Raw genomic sequence first — 22,843 nt, 5'->3', positions numbered from 1 at the left:
GAGGCCATCCACTAATTAAAAATAATCGTGTCAAGCGAAGGATCCCTTGTTAGTGTGGGTATGCCTAATTCTTCCTGTATAAATTGGGGTTCGTTAACATTTTGTTCCATTTTCTTCTGGTTATTTTATAGGTCTGCCCGCAATTTTTCCTTGCATGTGCAATGGTATCTCCCATCACAAATGGTATGAACTTGTGGTCGGACCAAGTTAGAGCGGCCGGAGGGTCCACTGTAAGGTTATTAGAATTTCTGCAAATCCTATCCAAGGTATGCCCAGCAGTATGCTTTGAAGTCATTATCAGCTGCGTGAGTCCTAGGGAATCAATTGGTTCCAAAAAATCTTTTGTGGTTGGGGAATCTTCTAATTCCAGATGGAGTTTGAAATACTCTCATATGGTGACGTTGGAGTGCCTAACTAACAAGGCACTAAGACTGTCCCCCATGGTGTCTAAAAACTTGTAACTAGTCTCTGGCGGCCTATAGATCAGGGCTCCTGCAAATACAGCAGAAGCTTGCTAATTGGAACAGAAACCTAGACTTTCTGCTTCCTTGATCTCTAGAATTATTGCTAGTCTCCCCCTCTTTGTAAAGCTCTATCCTTTCTGGTTATAGTATATCCTGGAGGAAGAGCTTGCACAATATCTGGGTTTGATGAGTCCTGTAGCCAAGTCTCTATGATAAAGAGACCATCTAAGTTAAGATTAGAGATAAGGTCATATATATGTAAAGCATTTTTACCTAGAGATCTTACATTGGCCAGGCCACATCGTAGTAGTCTGGGATCCGTAGTTAAATGTACCTTGGGGCCTTGACCGTCGGTGATGCTGGATTCCAGTCTTAGTACATAGTGGCATTGTAGGCAGGTTACAGGACCAAATATTTTATCTAAGTGGATATGACTACAACAGTCCCTTCTTGTATGTTCATCCGCAATAAGTCATCTCTGGAGTATCCAAGTTCTGGATTGCAACCAGCAGCGTTTCTGGCCTTGGCAGCGTTCGGGACGCGGACGGGCGCAGACGGGCTTGCACGTCCAGCTCAGCATGTGTATTATATTGCTGGCCGGAAAGTGCTGTGCACGCTATGCCTTTCCCCCGGAATCACCGGAGGTGGAGAGGGAAAGTCTGTGTGCCCTTCCACAACAAACGGAAACTGCGGCGGACCAAGGACACCAGAGGAATCAAAAAGTAAAATCGTAAGTATTATCTTTGTATTCCTAATCTTTTAAAACAAGATGAAAGCAGTAGCTGAGATACATAAAACAAAATAAAAGCAGCAGCAGTAGAAATACATAGAATTTATTTAACACCGCGGACAATAAGTACAATTTATCAAGAACACACAAACTCATGCCCTAGAAGCGGTCAAGCAGATGCAAATTTCATTCACATGATATGGGAATGTCCATAACTTGCGCAGTACTGGGGAAGTATAGTCGACTGAATGCAAATTGCCACAGGGTGGAGGATCCCCAAAACAATCCGGGCTGTAATATTGGTGCTGCTTCCTAAATCTAAAAAAACTAGCATAAGGTTTGTGCTGCTGGGAAAAGTACTGGCAAAGATGTGAATATGATCAGATGGCTAAGCTCTGATCCACCAACAAAGGAGGGATGGCTGAAAGACCTTAGCATATGGGCAACCACAGAATTAATTAGAATGAAAAGGGTCAGGAAAGATGAGAGTATACATGAGGATGCACGAGCCTGGTCACTCATGATGGCGTACACAAGGAACTCCCCCTAACACCACTGTGGAGGCAGATAGAGGAGGTGAAAATGAGACAGACAAAGAAGGGGGAGTCAGGTGAAGAGACAAGACAAGGAATGCATGGCATAAATAACTGGCTGGCCTCTCGAGGGGCCAACACGATTCTCGAGAATGAGACATGACGGTGGGGAAGCAGGGGAGGGAGTTACTACGATTAAGTTGGTACAATCTATATGGCAAGGACAAGGAAACTACTAAAGTTAAAACCTCCGAATGAGACTTAATATAGAACTATGATGATAAAAAAACATGGGAGGGGGCAGAAGGGGAAGAAACAAGATGTTAATATATAACATCCCTGTAACCTTTGTTTTTTTTCAGTGAATATATATATTCTTCAAAATTCCTGCAGAGAGCTGCAGTTCCTCAAGAATTGCTTGAGTCAAATGCAAAAACATTTCTATTTTATTGTGAAGGTGCAGTTCCCCAAATCATTACTAGGTATCCCTCACAAGTCCAATGCACTAGCATTGAAATTCATCAAGCCACAGTTTTACTAGTCATCAGTATGTGTCTGTCAAACGTTGAATGCAAAGCATTGACATTTTTTCATCAAGCTGCTGTTCCACCAGGCATCACTAGGTGTCCGTCAAATGTCTGAAGCAAAAGCATTGAAATTCTTCATGAAGTTGCAGTTCCTCTAGTCATCACTAGGTGTGCGTCAAAAGTAGAATGCAAAAGCATTGACATTTCTGTATGACACTGCAATTCCATTAATCACAACTAGGAGACCCTCACAAGTCAAATGCAAAAGCATTGAAATTTTTACTTCACTTCTACTTGTTTTTAATAAAGGTCCTGCTCAAGTCAGAGGCAACTGCTTGAAATGCCCTGTGCAAAGCTGAGGGAGTGGGGCTTTCATGTAGAAATGTGCTTACATACTTTTGATATTTTAATGATTTGTGCTTGTTTAACATAGGATTAAATATTTGCCAAAGCTTGTTGTTAATAATAGGTCACATTTACAGATTTGAATGCATTTGTTTTTTTTTGTTTAAGTTTATGATCACACCCTACGATTCATAAGAATTTTTATTCACTGGTAAGTACATTTAGCTAGCTTGTTTTGGTGGGTTTAAGCTTTAGCTTTAAGTTGTGAGGAGTGTTTCTGCATACTGACAGTGTTAATAAAACATTACAATACGAATGACATCGTTTCACATGTAGTTACAACTTACTAGAGGGCTCTCTCAAGTGGTTGAAATGTGAATCACAAACCTGTGAGGGATCTGCATCCACACTGTAGCTACTCTAATGACTGGTGGTCAATTTCAGTAGGATAAATAAATATACCAAACCTGGTTTATAGAGAGGAATGAACATTGTAATTTACAATAAATGTCTTGAGAGTTATGAAAATAGTTGATGTAACCCTACTATACACAGGGACATCAGTCAAGTTGGAAGTGCAAGTGTATACACAATTTCTATTTTAGGGGAAACTATTTTTTAGGTGTATGTGTACATGTGCAAGGGGAACATGCAGTCACTCAAAGTGAAGGCATCTAATGGCTGGAGTGGCATGGCCTGTTGACCTACGTTTGCTGAAGTGGGAGGAAATATAATTTGATTGACATATCAACCGACCAATGGTGAAAAAGAGTTGATTGGGAGCCCCTTTATATGTATGGATCTTTTGTATGATAAGTTTTGGAACACATGAGCCTGGCAAGCCAGCTAAAGCTGTCTTTGGACCAGACCTAATAAGGAAGAGGAACCTCACTGAGAAGGAGACACAACTTATAGTAAACTGAGTAGTAGATCACTACAGGGAACTAAGGGCCTGATTTAGATATCGCAGACAGGTTACTCCGTCACAACGGGTACGATATCCCGTCTGTGAAATCTAAATCCTATGGGATTTACTTTTTCAACGTATTGGATATCTGTCCCCGTAGTGATAGAGTAACCTGTCCGCTGATATAAAAGTCAGGCCATAAATGGTCTTTCTTAACATATCCCTTAGACTTACCCGAACCCCTTACCCTTAACATCTTACCTCTACCAGTAACCTCTTATGCTTACCTTTTTACATTTACACCCTTAACCAATTGCTCCTTACACTGAACCACTCACCCTTACTCCTCACCCTTACCTTCATCCTTACATTTAACCTCTTACATATAACACTAAACCCTTAAACCTCATGCCCCATTGGCCATCACCATTAACTGAGTACGCCTTACACATAACCACTTACTCTCACCCTTACCCCTTTGCAATTACCCCTTAACCTTACATTTAACCTACTGCCCATAACACCCTATTCTTAGCTCCGAAACCCCTTATACTTCTACCTTACCTTTACACATTTAACTCTCTAAATCCCCTTACCTGTAACCTCTTAATCCTTCTTCGTTAACTCTTTTTAAATATGCTTTTATTAGCACAAGTCGTATTAAGAGGAGAAACAGTCAATGGAAACAACCACTTCATTAAATAAGTATGTATAAAAAATAACTGCATTTTTGTTAGAACAAACCAAACACAAAAAACTCACCCAATTCCACTCTTATCTCCGACAACCAATACATGCAACACTGAGTCAAAAGTATCCACAGTTATGCTGCAAACATGTAATGCTATTGCAAATACATTACAAGATGGAATAATATTCAAAAGAACTCAAGCAACACTAATCAGATAGCAATAAACAGATGATCCTGCAGGGAACAATCACTTAATATTCATATTATTCACAATTCCATCAATTATTTCAATAAACAACTAGAGGAAGAAACCTATAGATTGCACCCATTGTCTCCTCTATCATGAAATACCAAACTTGTGAAATGGGATGTTTCCAAAGACCAATCCTCTCTTCTGTGTGCAAATGTGTGATCTTACACTTTTTGCTATTTCTTTACAGAAGGTGGCACTGGGGGTTTCCAGGTAATCATGATATTCCAGTTAGCCAACAGGAAAGCCAGGACTATGAATTTGTAGCGGCTTCCTCAGTTGGACAGACTTAAGAGAACCAGGAACTCCATGCCCAATAACTCAAGGGAGTATATCCAATATTTGTGACCAATGCAGTGAAAGTGAGGCTTAGCACCAAGGCATATGTGCAAGCTAAGCATCTAAAACACAGCATCTTGGACACCCAGCTTCAGTAACAGCATAAACTTATTTAAGGGTTGAGGCATCAGATAAGACCAATTTAATATGTTAAACGGAATGTATTTATAAAGTGCATTATTCGGCATCTTGTGTGGCTAAAGAAAACTTTAGAGTTGTGCACAGGTCTGGAGATATCATTCTCCCATGCACAACTTAGGTTATTCAGGAAGAGAACCCATAGTTGTACGTAATCTTTATGGAAACCATTCTATTAATTTACTCCCATAGTGTATGTCTGCAGTAGATTGTGCCTTTCCTGGTTCAGTGGATTAGATATCAAATGATGGCTTAAGAGCAAATATGAAATGTCTATACGTGAGGAATTGTCTAGGTGACAGGTTGTGATCTGAGATCAAGGTTGGAAGATCAAGTAACGTAGAATGTTGGAGCAAATCCTCAAGTGTATTAAATATAGATGCAGACCAGGAACAGATAAATGGTGGGCTTCGTCCAACAAGTTTGTGTGGGAATGCTCAGAAGAGGTATGGCCAATGCATAAAAAGCCTGCGATTTAGTCAATCTCTGGGTCCGCTGCAAGCAGGACCAAGCGGTGTTAAGCAAGGCTTAAGTTGAGGGCAAGGGATGTTGCAAAAGAAACATTACAGAAAAAAGGGGAGAGATGGAGAAAGGAGGAACAAATGTATGCAACTGATTTTCAAATAGGTGACAATAAATTCTCCTATTGATTTTGTGGCAAAAGTCCACTGCTCAATAAATCACATATTATCAATGTCATCACAAACACTAGGGGATAGGATTACACATTTTATTTATTGTAATCAAACCGAGATGTTCTTATGTCATTTCTTTTTTGATCACAAAACAGAAAAAATCTTTCAAGGAAATTTATGCACTATACACAAAAGAATACATACCTATGTACACACCTATATACAACAATTACACATAATGAACAACATATACACTTTATACAAAGCAAAAATATATCATGAAAACACTTTTTATCTTTTCTTCACCCTAAGAAACAATATTACAGCAAACGCTGAGTGCCCTCCTATTCAATCTAGGGGGTACACTAGGATGTAGTCAGACACAACAGGTTCCATGCAAGAACCTCACAGAACCTTAATCTTCAAGTGTGTCCAATGGCATAAATTTCCCCAAATTAATTCAAAACATAGACTCCTCCATATGGAAAGTCTCGACGCGGTCGCATTTCGGCCTTCCAACAAGTCTGGCCTCTTCAGGACAGGGCAACAAAAGAACTCCAGGAACGCATTTCCAAAGCGGCAGGCCACCGGAAGCTCACAGAGCGCCAACTATTTCTTATGTGCGTCAGTTCTGTGTGTGCGATTGTTCACAACAAGCTCGAGGTAGTAAATGTTTATCCTCCTACTTCTCCTTTTCTGTTTTCCCGTCAGACTACGCACCCGATCGCTGGAATCACCAAAGGTGATTAAACAATATAAAAAAACATTTGTAATGCTCTCCTTGAATAGACTCATCCTAATGAGATTTGGCCTGCCAACCATCGAGATACCCAATGAAGTAGCTCTGCCAAAAAGTAGAGTTCAATGTTTGGGAGGTGTTGGAACCTAAATATGTCAGGTCACCTAGGGTAGCCTGGCCTAGGGTAAGACACTATCACTAGAGGTACATGTGTAAAGGTTGCAGAACCACCCAACAGTAAACCAACGCAATTTCACTCAAAAAGGACGCTACACCAATGTTTGAAAAATACGAGTTTGTTTATAAAAATAGTCTTTGCTCTCTTGTCTTTAGAATTCACAGCTTAGTATGGTACATTTTGTCAGGAAAAATAATAATACTCTTAAAGCTACTAAATCATGTCATTAAACAGTTCTTTTAACTTAACAGCACATTACATTTAGTCAGGAATTATTAACCTCCTCAAAGTTATCAGTACAATCCCCCTACTTGGCTTGCCACCTTTGCATCACAGAACAGTAGTTCCCAGGTAGCAGAGTCTGTACTCCTCTAGGAAAGGTTACACATTTCCTCCCTCTCCACTACTAATGTCAAGAAGATCTGGCTATTCAAGATAAAAACAACATTCAATGTAGACCCTTCAGGGATTCCTCAAGGCGCTGCACACTTTGAGTCAGATTCTCTGTTTAAGTACTCGTTATGTCTCGCTTCCCTGCCCTTGTTTTGATTTCCGTAAGAGGACCACTTCCCCCCTCTGAACCTTCTCCTTACTTGTGGTTAATACTGCTGGCTGGGGGCCTTGTTACGCCAGAGGTGGGGGGGAAGATCGGCAAGAAAAAGGAGCTGAATGACATTAAGGCTCACCAGCCTTTAGGGGTCCTCAGCTCTCCCCTCCCGCTCACGCCAATTCCTCCGTGTGGCGCTCGAGCGGGGGAGAGAAGTTACCGCAATACTCTCAAGCCGCTGCTGGGCTCCTCAGCTCTCCCCTCCCGCTCACGCCAATTCCTCCGTGTGGCGCTCGAGCGGGGGAAAGAAGTTACCGCAATGCTCCCAAGCCGCTGCTGGGCTCCTGGCGCTCTGTCCGGTCCCGCCTCCACCTTCCTCACGGGGAGCGGCGCGACCGGGCATGCGCGAGAGAACAGCGGCTCAGGTTGGAGTCTGCTCGGCTCTCTGGGACTGCCTCCTCCGGTCCCGCCCCCACGCGCCGGCTGACGCGTTCCTTTGGCAGGGTCGGCGCTGACTTGAAACCGGGAAAGAGAGAGGGCACTTCTCTTCACAATAACACCGCCGCAACCACCGGATACAGAGCTATGGAGGCAGGCTAAACCAAGTGACCAGGGCACTCTGTGGCGCCTCGCCAGATACAAGTTCCCAGCCTCACTCCAGTCGATCCAACTTCTCCTCAGTCAGCAATCGGCCACAGCAGGTAGGAGGTGGAACTCTGTGGGGTTTTCACCAGGGAAACCCACGGCAACCAGGGGCAGGATTCAGTTAAGGAGCTGGACAAGGGGGCCACAAAGGTTAACCCTTCCCCTTCTGAGCATCACTCAGCAAAAGTCTCTCTCAAGTCTTTCCACTAGGCAGAGGACTGCGCTCCACAGCGCTGCAGTCTCCTTCTCCTTTTCACACCCCCGTACTTCTAGACTAGGGGTTGGTCAGGCGCCCAGGGTCTCCAGTAATTCCACGCAGCGGGGACAAGACAAGTAACCCAAGGGAGGAAGGGTGGTGAATCAATAAGGCAGCGTCCTAGACTAGGAGGTCAACCCTTTGACTATCCTACCCCCACCTTCTGCTACAGCCTGTCCTCCAGCTGACTCTCTCTGGCAAGACAAAATGGCTGACCAGCATTCCGCCTTTTATAGGCTGACCCTCAGAGGTCCAGAAGGGACCAGAAGGTTCTGGAATGCCCTACTCTATCCTATGGGACAGGTTCTGGGTATGACAGTTATGTCAGTTGGTAGCCACCATTTTGTGACTCCAAGGGAATTCCTGTCAGGAAAGGCCTCTAGGCCTGAGGTGAAAAACTATGAGGGTGAAAAAGCACCTATCCCCTAGACCAACACCTTGAAAAAGCTAGTGGACACAAAAATTAATAAAGGCATGAGGGGCAAAAAGGGGACAAAATAAATTATAAATTGGAGGGACTACGCAAAAAGTCAGACAGGTCTAACAGGAGGCATAAGCCCCCAGCAGCCACAGTCAACTTTAATGTGCAAAGGGCAATCCTTCTCCGATGACCCACCAAAACTAGGTCACCAACAGATGTTGTAGCTCCCCAAAAACAGAGCAAGTAAGGAGAAAAGGAAGAGTAATGAATTCATCTAAAAGACGGGGAATAGCTATCATCTTGACAAGCGCCATCTGACGAACCGCAACAAAAGGAAGCAATGTCCAAAATGTTATGTGTGCGCATAATAAACAGATTGCTGGGCCATCATTACCATCACGTAAATCCTGAGATGAATGAAAAATATTCACACCCAGGTAACCAAATGATACCAACTCCCACATTAATTGACTAGCAGGGGCAAGCAGCAGTAAGAAGTAAAATAGAGGGCCTTGACCAGTTGACCTTAAAGTAGGCAAATGAGAGTTGAATGGCATGCTTGAATTAATCTCAGCCATTTGTAATTAGTCTTAGTCCATCATAATTTTGTACATCATGCCACCTCAGTTTAGACCCAGCCATATGCAAATCAGTCTTGACCCTGCTCCAATGGGAAAAATGCAACCTGAACTGCCAGGCCAGGTCCTCCCTGAACCAAAATTCAAGCAATCCAAGATCGGTATTGCACTAGTTAGGGCTCCTCAATCAGGTGTAGCTTGATTCCAGTGACACAGTGTGCATGGGACCCAGGTCTGGGCACACCTGTCACAATTTGGTGACACAGTGAAATATACAAATAATTGATTGATGGAATGCTTTTATTACTCTCAGCCACTATTTCCTTTTTTTTAAATTGGTTTATTAAGAGAATCTTTCCAACTACGTGGAGTAATACAAAGAGGGTCGCGCATTCCCAGTCAAACGTCTGCCCAGGCCCATAGAACTACAAGGGCTTCAGCCCCCCTCCTGCTCGTCTGTGTCTCAGCCCGGGCTGCTGCTGTGGGCTGGGCAGTGTTTGGAGTCTTATCTCCGGCACACCCGAGTTTTTGACAGGTCGTTAAAGACCATTTGCATATTTACATGCTTTTGTAAACTGGTTACAGAGGCTTTGTTTTTTTTCTGGTTCCTGTAGCCCCTGGGCCCCCACTCTGCCTATTCCTTAAATTTAAACAGTTTTATCACACAGCAGCTGAAGTTAAGAATGTCACAAGTCAACAACAAATGAAATTAACCAAGAACAGAAAAGACATTCATACATCTCATAAGGTTTTTTTCTGTACACCAAGGGGTGGATTTACAAGCCCCTTGCACCACTTTTGCGTCACTTTTCCCATGTTAAAAGTGACGCAAGGGGCTTGTAAAACTGCCCCAAAATGTTTTTCACTTTTGCCAATTTCTATTATAAGAATAATTTATCTTATAAAAACATTATATACAAGTCCCATTGCATCTCGGCACTCGTGAGCATTTGGCCCTGTGGATGTGCTGGAGTTGTAAAAATTTTGAAGCACTTTAGGGCAGATTTACAACAAGTAACACAGCATGGTGCAGCAAGTCATTTTGCTTGCCTTGCTCTGTTAGTTTGGAAAGCACAGAGATGCGACATATTTACAAGAATATGTCGCATCTCTGTCTTTCCCCTGCGCTGGCGCAGGCACCCTGGCACCATGGTGCACGGATGCCTGCGTCGTGGGGAGATTGTTTTTGTGCAGGAAGGGGCACCTTCCTGCACAAAAACAATCACTACAGGCATTTTCCTCTTTCAATGCCTGCTGTAGAATGCAGCACGCAATGAAAGAGGGAAGAATGAGGAGAAATGAATACACAGGGTGGCTTTTCCTCTCCTTGTAAATATGGAGGGGCCCCGTTCGCCACCAATACATCACAAAAAGTGACGTAGTGGTGGCGCAGGGGGCTTGTAAATCTCCCCCAGAGTATGTAGGCTTAGAAAACCGTTTGTTAACTGGCGGCACTGGCAGAGCCATGAATCCAGGGTTTTTGCCCACTGCTGCTCTGGGACCAAAACTTGTTGTGCTGCCTGGACCAGAGCTGGAGTTTGATGCATGTGCAGATTCTGCCTACAGGTTTGGAAATTTTTGTCATGAGGGGGTCCTCACACCTCAAAATGTGGACAGGGGGGTCTCTGCATCCAAAAGTTTGAAGTCCTCTGAACTATGTTATTTCAGCTTTTGCCCTTGTAAAATTTTTAAAAAAGGGCAAAGATAACCTGACCATTGTAAGGACTAATATTTAAAGGCTACATTAGAAATCTCATCTGCCCAAATGGTACGGCCGGGCTTTAACTCTCTAATCATTTTTTCCATTATTGAAATTGAGATTGTACCTGCTTTCCTAATTTTAGAGTTGTTTGTAGGTAATTATAATCAGTTACTTTAGAAGAGTTTGCATATCATTTCCCAGTATTCGCTGTACAGTCTTCCTTGGAAATTCTAGCAATACCCAAGTTCTCTTTAGATGCCAGTCCATTAGCTACTATTTTCCAAAAACTTTTTATCCTTTGTTAGGCTGACATCTTACATTTTCCTCAAGACTCTCTGCTTATAAATCTTTTTCTTCCTTCTGATTAGCGGCTTATAAAGCCAAATGTACTAAATAATGGTTAGAAAAAAACTGGTCACAATTTGCAACCAATATATTTGCAGTCAGTATCCAATTTTACGAAAGTCCTATTTACTAATAGGTTGGTTCTTAAAATCCAGATTCAAAGTGGATTCTAATTTGCTCTACCTAGTGAATATTAATGAGGTTGGTAGCAAATTTCCACCCACCTGGATTGATGACCATCACAAGGATGGTCAGCAGACCACTATGTCTGTGTTCACCTTTAAATAAAGTAAACCTCTGGTTTAAAAAACTAAAAACCATGCTATTTGCTAACTCTGACTAGGCCCCTACCTCTCTTCCACTCGCGCCTGCTCACAGCGCTAGGACGCCTCAGGGTAGCTACCGCGCTATATAAATTATCTTTCCATTCCATTTATTACTTTTTTAAGTTAGTTGGCGAGTAGACTGTCCTAACCAGGACTATCACCTACTCTTTAACAAACGTTTAATTTACTTTCACAAAGCAGAAGGTTTCCCAAGGGGAGCCATTCCATTTTGCGAATGGATTACCTCCCCAACCCAGTAACTTTTCAATGTTTTGAGATCGGAATTCAGACACAATCATTGCTACATCACATACTGATTCTATATTCAGAAGGGATGTCCACAACAGTCCTGACTCCTGAAAAAGCATTTTTGTGGTTGCAAACATAAAATCAGAGTATTCAAACCATAACATGGATTTGTATTTTAACATATTGCTAAGAAATCAGCTGCTCTCCCTTTATGAGTGGGCAATGCTGGGATTTTAAGATTCATGAATCCCTAAAGCTGCGAAGATAAGTAATGTGTATGCATATTGAAGTGCCATACCTGCAGATTGCTTGACATATCATTGCATATGCTGTTCAATTAGGTTTATCATGTTGTTATTGTCATGATGCCAGAGTATATGGCAAGGCAAATTACATATAATGTGTACTAAAATGTGTTCAATTTGCTACTACATACATGACGCACAGGAGACTGGAAGTTTTAGCAGAGTAGAGTGGAATAGTGTGGCCATATCTTCATGAACTACAGTACTTGTGACAGTCCTCTGACTGAATGTTGTATGAAAATCACATGAAAATATGTAGGTGACTCAAGAAGTCAGGTTAGACACTAATCATTCACATTTAGCCCATGACACATAACGCACTCAGGTAATTTGGAACTTATGCTTACATCATACAATTGTCTCATACAATCGATGTGCACTACAAGTTAGCAACTGTAGCATGATAAGCAAATATGAATACCCGTCACATCTGTTGTATTATTAGAAATGTGTGACATATTTAGGGTATGTCAGTGTGACATGACTGAGTAGGTGGAACAAACCAATTTGCCAACATTACTTGTGAAAATGGTACATTTTGCAAATAGGAATGTGGATGTAGGAAACACGTGTCATTACTACTCCTTTATTTACAATATCCATACAGTGGACAATGGGGCATGTGCGAATCCACCATTGGCAGGGGATGGAGAAGTGTAAAAGATGTCCAGTGGGATTCTATCCGACATAAGTTCATAAGCCTTCTTCTTTCTCCCTATTACTCTTCAGTGGGGAGCCCAAATGAAGCCAAGGGAGCACCAAGGCCTGGCTTAGAGCAGAATGACCTCAGCTGGGAGCCAGATGGGCAAGCAACAAGGAGGGGATATTCAGGAGACTACAAGAAAAAGAAAACTTAACTTTACTCCATAGGAGAATAAGATGTTTATTTTTTAAGTAACAAAATAACAAAAATATCTTTTAGTCACCTCAAAGCTCCCACTAGCTAAGAAGGTTGCAATGTGTAGAGCACATATTGTAAAATTGAATGCAGTGGCACCAACACATGGGACTTTTGAGTGTAAGAAAAGGTCACCTTAATATAAGTACAAGACTTAGGAGAATTTGGCAAAAAACCTGAGGACTGCAGTGGCAACTGGTGGAGCTCCAGACATTCAGAAGGACTTGATAGCCTTGGAGGAGTATGTGGCAGCGGTTACCATAGAGATATCTCTGTCCCAGTGGCAGAGAACTCCCTTTGTTATAGAGACAATGTACAAAGTTTATTAAACTTATAAACAACGGTAAAAATATTTTTATGTTAAATATTAATGTCCATGAAATTTGTATCTTTATTTTGATGTAGAACAAAATAACAAGCTTCAGCGCTGTTGACTGCATTTTTATTAAATAAAGAATATTTTTTCCTAATTGATTTTTTAGAAATCCCACTTAAAGATTTTTTTTAATTTTGTTTAACTATGTATTAAAAATTACATAAAGTTATGTATAGATGTAATGTAAAATAATTCTACTTATTTTAAAAAAATAGTTAGATTTATTTTTAAATAAAAAGGGTTATGTTTCCCGTTCAGTACTATTTTATGTTCCTGCCCATATGTTCTTCTATGGCGGGGTGTTACGGTACCAGTGGCTGGCCATGTACGGTGCTGGGCTTACTAGGTTTGTTTTGGAAGCTTTGAAGAAGTATTAGAGGAGAATTGAGTGGACTGGAGGGATGCTCAGAGATCAATCTTTTGATAATATTAACAGTGAGAGGGGTGTAGCTATCAATAGTGGAGCAAGTACAGTATTATAGGTGTATGAGAGGCCATTGCATCTCAATTAAAGCAGTTTTAGACTACCAAATTAGGAGATCGAGCGTTATTTTCCATGCTAGCACTAGGGCCTTTTGCACCCTTGTTACGCCACTAGTGAGAGAAACTCATTGGGTCTTATGAACGTCTATGCTCTTTGTTGTTGAGGCAAAGAAGCTATGTACATTGCTCTAAAATCTTTAAGAAGCATGGTAATGAAAGCACAGTACTTTTGTTGTAGCTTATCTGACCTTGTAAGCTTTAAACTGCTTGTAGACAGACATTTGTGGTAATTAAAATGAAGTGTTAATAGCCATGTGTTTTTAAATTCTCAATTACATTATCAATTGAACCTACAAAACAGTTTTTTTTAATCAAAGGGTATATCCAAGAGGTTTCACTGATTGTCCCCTTGAAAAAATAATGTCCTGTGCCATGCATATATGTGCATTCAGAATGCGTCTTCAAGGGCCTTGCCCAACTGCTTCCAATAACTGTGTTGAGCACCATTTGCTGTGTGGCAACTTTTTGGCTTCCAATGTCCAGAAGAAGCCTTCTTCTGCCTCTAGAGATTGGATTTATTCTGCACATTTTTAATGTTGTCCCAATTGTCAATGTTACAATGAAACAGCCGTATAGCAGAATGAAGTTGTCTTAAAGACAAGAATTTTTTTTGTAGCTTTTCTTGATTTTCCCAAGCGTTTGACTCTTCCTTAATTGAAGAAAAAGTTGAAGGAGCTGAGATTTCCCCTTCTGTGAAAGATGCTCGAAATGCAACTAACTTAACTAAAAGATTTCCCATTCATCCTCTTTTTGTACAGTACTTAGTATAAAAAGGCTTTGATATGACTGCCTCTGAATATAGACATATCAAAACAGATTGGTCAACCACATGCTCTAGGTAAAGTAAAAGGGCCAAAGTGCACTGCATAAGACGTCCAATCCCACCATGCTCTTGCCTTGTCTTTGGATTTTTCCCTACATTTCACTTTGTAGCTATGTTCAAGGTGTTGCACATCCAAACACAAACCAGACCACAGACTCTATCCTTGACATCCCTCGGGTCAAGGGAAATTCCAACAGCTCTGTCACAATTTTCATTTAAGGGTTATTCCAACACAGTTTTGGCATACCTGGGTGGGGAGGTAGAGAAGTAGGAGTGGAAGGTTGCAGGGCAGATTGGGTCACCGAGCACGACGAAAAGAGTATAGGGAGCGGGTGTCATTGTGCCACAGTGGAAATTCGACTTATACTAGTGAGGACATGGCCACGTAAAAAATAGCTTAAACAGTGGCTCAGAGCAAACAGAGACAAATCCTGATCCATAGTTTAGGTGAAACTCCACGACACGTGATTAATTACCTGGGGGAAGGCAATGGCGCTGTAAATGAGAGAAGACTGTGAACGTTGTATAACAGCTAATACCAGCAACTAAAGATGCGCGGGGCACACTATTGGTGAACCAAGTGATGGCACGGTAAAATCCTGATAAGAAGTGATAATGAAGTGCACGTGTCATGGTAAGCGCAGAATTATAGCGTTTCTCAAACACAGCTAGTAAATGTATTTAGTTGTAAACAAGGGGGTATGAGTGCACCTTTCCGGCTCTTACATTTGCGTAAAAAGAAAAGATTTCAGGTTTTCTAATAGCACTGGAGGTTTAGACTGGATATATGCGTAATGTGTAGGTAGTAATGTGGGTTTTCGCTATATAGTGATTGAAAAAAGGACAAAACAGTATTAGTTTAATTCTTCTCATAATCCGTATATCATTTTATATATGTTTGCAAATTGATGTTAATTTATTTTTTCTAGATACCCCTGACGAAGGGACTTTACCGAAATGCATTGGGTTTTTAAATAAATTGTGACACAGAAACATTCTGACTCTCCTGCGTCTATATGGATAAGCACACAAACGAATGAGTATAATGGATGAAAGAAATTGATGGATAAACATAGAACAAAAATAATGGAGTAAATTAACGGAGTAGAAGTGGATTACATTAAAAGTTTAATTTTACATTTGATTGATTAGATTCATTCGGTGAAAACGGCTGTGCAGCTTGAACGGAGTCTTAAGTGGCTCCTTGTCGGATGTTCTCACAGAAGGCAGAAGGGCACAAAAAAACGAGTGGAACAGAGGGTAGAAGGGCACAAAAAACGAGGGAAAAACAAGTGGAACAGAGGGCAGACAGGCACAACAAACAAGTGGAACAGAGGACAGAAGGGCACAAAAAACGAGTGGAACAGTGGGCAGAAAGGCACAAAAAACGAGTAGAACAGAGGGCAGAAGGGCATAAAAAACGAGGGAAAAACGAGTGGAACAGAAGGCAGAAAGGCACAAAAAACAATGGAAAACGAGTGGCACAGAGGGCAGAAAGTCACAAAAAACGAGGGAAAAACGACAGGAACAGAGGGCAGAAAGGCACAAAAAAACGAGTGGAACAGAGGGCAGAAGGGCACAAAAAACGAGGGAAAATTAGTGGAACAGAGGGCAGAAAGACCCAAAAAACGAGTGGAACTGACGGCAGAAAGGCACAAAAAACGAGTGAAAAAGAGGGCAGAAAGGCACAAAAAACGAGGGAAAAACAAGTGGAACAGAGGGCAGAAAGGCACAAAAAATAAGTGGAACAGGTGGCAGAAAGGCACAAAAAACGAGGGGAACAGAGGGCAAAAAGGCACAAAAAACGAGGGAAAAACGAGAGGAACAGAAGGCAAAAGGGGCACAAAAACGAGGGAAAAACATGTGGCACAGAGGGCAGACGGGCACAAAAAACGAGTGGCACAGAGGCAAAATACAGAATACAGAAATATAGGGGCAGCTACACGGGACAGCGAGGGGTACAGAAGGAAAGACCGGGCAGAGAGAGCCCGGGGACAGCGAGGGGAACAGAGGGAAGAAAAAGGGGCACAGACCACGTACAGGCAGCGGGGGAAGACAGAAAGCAGTCACAGACACAACAATGAAAATACAGGCAATACAATAAAAGCAATAAAGCGTTGAAAGGCACATGTGTATAGGTTACCGTTACTTGGCAGGCAGGTAAAAATAGATGCAGCCAGGATCAGCAGTAGGATTTTCCTGCTGCTGTCTGATTGCTCACTTTCCACAAGCCCTTGGGTGAATTATGTGTGCTGTCAAGCTTTCATATTCAGACATATCAAGCTCTTATTCTGTGTAGCCTTTGCAGTTTGTTGTTGGCAAAGGACGGGGCAGCGGGCATCCTAACAGGAGAGGGTCATGTCAGGTGCCACCCGAGGCCTGTCTGAAATATGCCTTAACTGCACTGCTCCCCCCTTGGTGGTAAAATGTTGTTCTGCTGTCTGTGACTAAAGATTATGTCTAACAGGGGTTTATGGTATTTGGCATAGCATTGTTCCATGATCTCGCTGAAACAATATGTCTCCTGTGCAGATACCTTCCTGCCATCTCTTGCACTTCCATGATGAACTCCTAATATAGACCTTGAATTTGCTCTGTACACTGGACTCATCGCTTTGTGCACTGTCTTGTTAGAATTTTCACAATATTCGTTGCTCCTTGGGGCATGTCTTTATTATAAAATGCTTCATAATTGTATAATATTTTAGACCTTCTTAAACTGTGAATTGGTAAAAATGCTAATAATTCACAATCATTCAACCTGTTTCTGTAAGGAAGGGTCACCACTCCAAGGCTCTGGAATGAGAATGTAGAGGTGCTGCTATGGCTGAGAGCAGGAGACTTGTACCACAAAATAATACAATGCTGTATGCATGCATGTCCATGCCAATAGACCCAATTCAGGCTGTCTCCCTCTTGAAATTGCCTTTGCTTCAAAAGGCGTTTTTAAAAAGAAATTTAAATTGTACAAATTGCTTGGGGGTCCCAGGCTTCCAGTAGTGATTCAGTGGGGGTCCTCAGGAGTCAAAAGTTTGGGAACTACTGCTCTAGACCATCACGTGATGCGGAAAATGTATTGCTTGAACCTCCCACTTTCAAGAAGGAAAGATCGATGGCCCAATCCTTTTCAGGCAACGCGGTGAGAATGTGGACCTCACTTCCGCCTCAGCTCCGGACCACCTCTCCTTCCCAGGCCTTCAAAACTGACCTCAAAACTCTCCTACTTCAAGGACACTTCCAAATTTAATTCACGCCCTCTCTATTATCTGAAGGAAGCCCCTCCATTATAGGAAATTCTGACTATAAGAAGTGCCTTCCCAGTGTTTTCTTGTGGTTTGAGTGTCTGCCAGTTGTTGCAGTGTTATAATTCTACTTGTATTGTGTACTCTTTTGTAACATGCACACGCCACTTTTCCTCTTGTAATGTATCGGTGGCTACCTCTTGTATTTTGTTTGCTTTTGATACATGCACAATTGCCACCATTGCCTCATGTAATGTAACGTTTGTTCTTGTGTTTTGAGTATCTGCTATTTAGTGCAGTATTATACCTCTTCTTGTACTTTGTACACCTTTTGTATCATACACACATGTCACTGTTTTCCTCTAGTAACGTATCGTTTGCTACCTCTTGTATTTTGTTTGCTCTTGATACTTGCACAATTGTCACTATTGCCTCATGTAACGTTTGCTTTTGTAACATGCTCACTTGTATTTTTTTCCTCATGTATCTCTACTGTTCCTATTGTGAAGCGCTCTGATACCTTCGAGTAAAGTCTGCGCTATATAAAAACGCATTAAATAAATAAATTATAACTTTTTTTTAATGACATCATTTAGAAAAGCCTTTTCCATCCCTGCCAAGGTGGAGGTGTTCTAGAAGTGGGGAAAACAAAAACAACAGAGCAATAATATGAACGTTTAATACAACACCTCACCTTAAATTACTGTATCAGTGTTGGTCAATAATTTGGTATGAAAGAATGTACTGCCATTATACTTTTTTCCAAAGAATACCTTAACAAATGAGCGTTTATGCCAGGGTTTGGGAATACCAGGCCTGATTTCCACAGTAATGCCCAATTTACAGGCACTTCCGACCCAGGGATCTCACTAGATTTTAGCTGATGACATTGCTGGAAAGGGGGGAGGGGGCGAGGGGAAAGACCTTTATGCATACTTCTGCATCCTGGCCAGGTACCACAGGAATGCAGCACATGCCTGGTCAGTCAGTTTCAGAAAACAGACTTCTACCTCAGGTGTTGATTGAAAAGGTAGCAGCAGTGGCCCATGCAGGTTAGAGCAGTGGGTTGATGGGGCCAGGTTGGGGCGGGGGGGATTTTGACAGACGACCACGAGGAAATATGTAATAAATAAATGCATTTGCCTCGTTGGTGTCTGTCGAAATCCCCTCCATCGGCCCCACCGTTCTTACTTGCATGGGCCACTGCTGAAAGGTCGAATGCTGCAGGGGAAGCCCTACTAAAAAAATAAACAGAATACTTGTCAGGTTTAACTTCGAGGCATTGTGTAAAGCATTTATCCAGCACTCAAACATTTAAAAGTGACAACACAACTTAAGAAAAATTCCAAACCACATTTGAAAAATAGAGCTAAATACTATTAAAAAAATGACATCAAAACAACAAAAATCCAATCAACCGTAGTTTGGAGTATTAAACATTTTAGGTGAAACTAATGCTGAAAAGCACAAAGCACCACTCGCGGTAATCTAGTTGCACTAGACCGAGCTAAAGTGATAATCTCGGGCTGACTGTGATGGAGCACAGATCAGATATGAGAACCAAAAGAGTTCCTCTGAAGATTTTACCTTCTTCAGTCTGAGTCCACATGCAGAGCTGCCGGTAAAGGTTTGCACTGACGGGAGCCACAAGGAATTTTTGGTGCAAAGAGCGGGCAGGGGGTCAAAGACAGTCGGTGATGTAGAGCGAAGAGCTGGTCGTCGCTGGAACTTCACATTGGCAGATGATGCAGACAGACCCTGCTGACCCCTAACTTCGAGGCTAACATGAAGAGCAGTAGTCGCTGGATATATTTATGCTGGCAGGAGTTAAGGACGTTCGCTGTTTGGTGAAACAGTCCCCTTCGTGGTTTCCCAAATTTCTGAATTTTTACTTTTAACTCAGGAAGAGTACACTCTGATGCCAGCCAAGCGTATTGGATATAGGGATCAATACTCACTCTAGCAGAGGCCAGCAGCAAAGATAAGATAGGCCCAGGCATGTCCAGTTGCTGCTGGTCAGTAGCAGAGAGGCCTCTGGGGGCTTGTTATGTGTCCCTGTAGCTCAAAGAGGAGGTCAGCCAACTGACCGTTGAAGTCACTTTGGGTAGCCTAGGATAAAGGAAAGCTGCACCAATCTTCCTTCCCAGACAGCAAGGCAGTCCTTCAAGCAGCAGGCCAGTCCTCTGGCACCAGTGCCATCCGTCGTCTGAATCTTCAACAGGTCAAAGAGTGTTCTGATCCCCAGTGCCAGTCTGTGGGTGGGGGATGCCCCTTTTGTCTAACCTTCCTTCTTTCCTGGGTTTGACTTCAAACAGTCTAGAGTAACAAAGGGCAGGCAGGCCTAGTTCAGAGAATAATTTGTCTGTAAAAGGACAGGCAGCCCTGAGAAGTCAGAAAGGGGGTGGGAATGCCCAGAGACTACCCTTTGAAGCTCAGGAAGGATTAGTACAACCCCTAGGACATCCTGCTCAGGACATGCTCTACTCTCAATGCTCTTTCATCACCATATCTGGAAGTAATTCAAGAATACCAAAGGAGAGCCATTCTTCACAGTCAAGTGACCCTGGACACTGACAAAAAGGCACATTTGGTTTATGCAGGAAAATGACAACTTTCTAAGAGCCCCATCTTCAGAATTGTAACTTAAAATTTCACTTCACCATGAAAGAGGATTTCAAATTACAATCAATTTAAGTAGAAAAAGCACTTCTCTACCTGGTCCCAAACTAAAGTTATCACCTATTAAGTGTAATAAGGTAAACCAGTGTTAGTCTATGGAGAAATAGCCTTACAACTGTAAAAAAAATGACTTTAGATGTTCTTCACTGTCAGGACATGTACGATTTAAGTACAAATGTCCTACTTTTCAAATACCATGCACCCTGCCCAATGAGTGTTTAGGGTCCAACTTAAGGGTGGATTATACATATTAAAATGGAAGATTTAGGTCTGGCAAAAGGTTTAAGAAGCCAGGTTGAAATTATACTACAGGCTGCAGTGGCAGGCCTGAGACCCTGAGTATGTGCGTCTCTCAGACCACCATGCCAAACACCAGCTTCTTGACGCCTCACAATCAGGATTGAGGCCCAACAATGGCATGGAAACCACCCTCACTGATGATCCTCGATGGGGAAAACCTCAGACATCTTCCTTCTAGACGTGACAGCAGCCTTTAACACCAACCTACATCCCATTCCAATCTGATGATCCCATAAAGCAGGCATCCAGGGACATGCCCTCAATTGGATCTGCTCCTTCCTCACCAGAATAACCCAGACTGTCAACATGCCCCCTACACTTCTAATGCACAAGATCTACTCTGTGGAGTCCCACAGGGCTCATCGCTCAGCCTGACCCTCTTCAACATCTAAATGACTCTACTGACCAACGTCATACAAGCTCACAACTTAAACCTTTTCACGTCTTGCTATTATTTCACACACAACTAATACTGCCCCTCGCAAACAAAACAAGTCCACCACATGCATGACAGAAATGCCCACATGGATGAAATCCAATTGCCTCAAATTGAACTCAGACAAGACCAAAAGTAGTGATCTTTGAGAAAGACGCCTCGCCATAGGACTCCACCTGGTGGCCCTCAGACTTTGGACCCATCATCACGCCTTGCTCACAAGTAAAAAACCTCAGAATCATCATAGACAACTGGACATGACTGCCCAAGTCAGCACTGTGATCTCATTCTCCTTGAGCACCCCAAGGTTGTTGAAGAAAATCTTCAAGTGGGTAACAGACAACACCAGGAAATCGATATCCCAAGCCCTCATCACCAGCAGACTAGACTAAAGGAATACCTGTGTTCATGGATAACGTCCCAGCTCATGAGAAGACTCACCCTCCAATGCCAAGCCATTATCACAGCACACCATAGGGCACTTCACTGGCTCCTGATACGCTCTTCAAACTCCTCACCCACACCTATAAAGCAAAGCACTCCACAACACAGGCCCTGCTTACCTGAGCAGCCGTATTTACTTTCACCAAGCTTCCAGGTACCTCTGTTCTGTTGATCCCTCACTAGCACACATTCCATACATGCACAAAAGCAGAGCAGGGGGGTGAACCTTCTCATACCCCAATAAGAGAACATAACATATCATAGCATAACATAACGTAACATACCATAACATGTAGTACTATATACTAGGGACTTACAAGTAAATTAAATGTATCTAACAGGTGTATGCCATTTCTACCATGTTTTCAAGGGACAGCACAAACAGTTTACCATAGATTTGTGGGAGTAAAGTGTACAGAGTCCTAGAAGCGAAATAAATCGGCTTCAGCAAAGTAAGGCAAATTCCTGGTGAGATCTCTGAGAGAGGGCAAGGTCCAACAGCAAACTAAACATCTACAAGGAGATTTTTGACTTTTTTCCTGATGCCGGAATAAATCAGTAAGTGTGCAATTGCGGCTGATTTTTATTTTATTTTTTTACTAAAAACATGCCTTAAATATGTGTTGCGATTTCAACATTTTTGTCTCAAGGACCCAAATAAATAAATTACTGTTTAAAACAAACGATTTGAGTAGTCAATGTGTGAATGATTTTTAACCTCAACAATTAGGGTTTTCTTACTTTTATTTCAGTAGACTTTACATTAGAAAGCCTCCTTTACTTACTTTCTGGATCTTTGCAATCTGGTCTGAGAGTGTGTCCAGCAAACGTGTTTTCATGAAATCTGCTACCTTGGCCACGCGGCCATCTATGTAGAAACTGCAAAAAAGGATTAAGATGACAGTATCTCAATATAAAAACGTTTATTCATTACAGATTGATATTTTTCCTTTATTCTATGAATGATAGGACACACTAACTAAGAGTCTCTAAAATTATTTACATTCCATATTTGCATTCTCGCTACGTTTCCATGAAAAAGACGAACTTCACCTTCATGACATAATATTTAAAATTACAAACACCAGCAAATTAAAGCCAAGCCAGAAACAGTGTTCCGATAGTATTACCACCAGTCAGTGTTTTCCGTGTAGCATCCCTACTAGCTATGGGTTGCATGCAGTGCTTAATTTGTAAAATAAGTGACAGGGCTCTTGTCAGAAGGCCACTGCATCTTTCATCACCCATTGCT

The 22,843-nt window shown here is 42.1% G+C and overlaps 1 protein-coding gene across 1 annotated transcript in view; it reads right to left on the bottom strand.

The window, feature by feature from the left end:
- HPSE2 (heparanase 2 (inactive)) overlaps positions 1–22,843 on the bottom strand; it is a 1,420,589-nt gene that overhangs the window by 350,179 nt on the left and 1,047,567 nt on the right. Inside the window, exon 6 of the mRNA XM_078640469.1 lies at positions 22,377–22,470. Coding sequence (XP_078496595.1) covers positions 22,377–22,470 — 94 coding nt within the window. The remainder of the gene's footprint in view (positions 1–22,376; positions 22,471–22,843) is intronic.

The sequence above is a fragment of the Lissotriton helveticus genome, chromosome 5_1, assembly GCF_964261635.1.
Source record: "Lissotriton helveticus chromosome 5_1, aLisHel1.1, whole genome shotgun sequence".
Classification (NCBI taxonomy): domain Eukaryota; kingdom Metazoa; phylum Chordata; class Amphibia; order Caudata; family Salamandridae; genus Lissotriton; species Lissotriton helveticus.
Note: the sequence above shows the minus strand (reverse complement) of the source record. Positions and strands in the feature narration are given on the sequence as shown.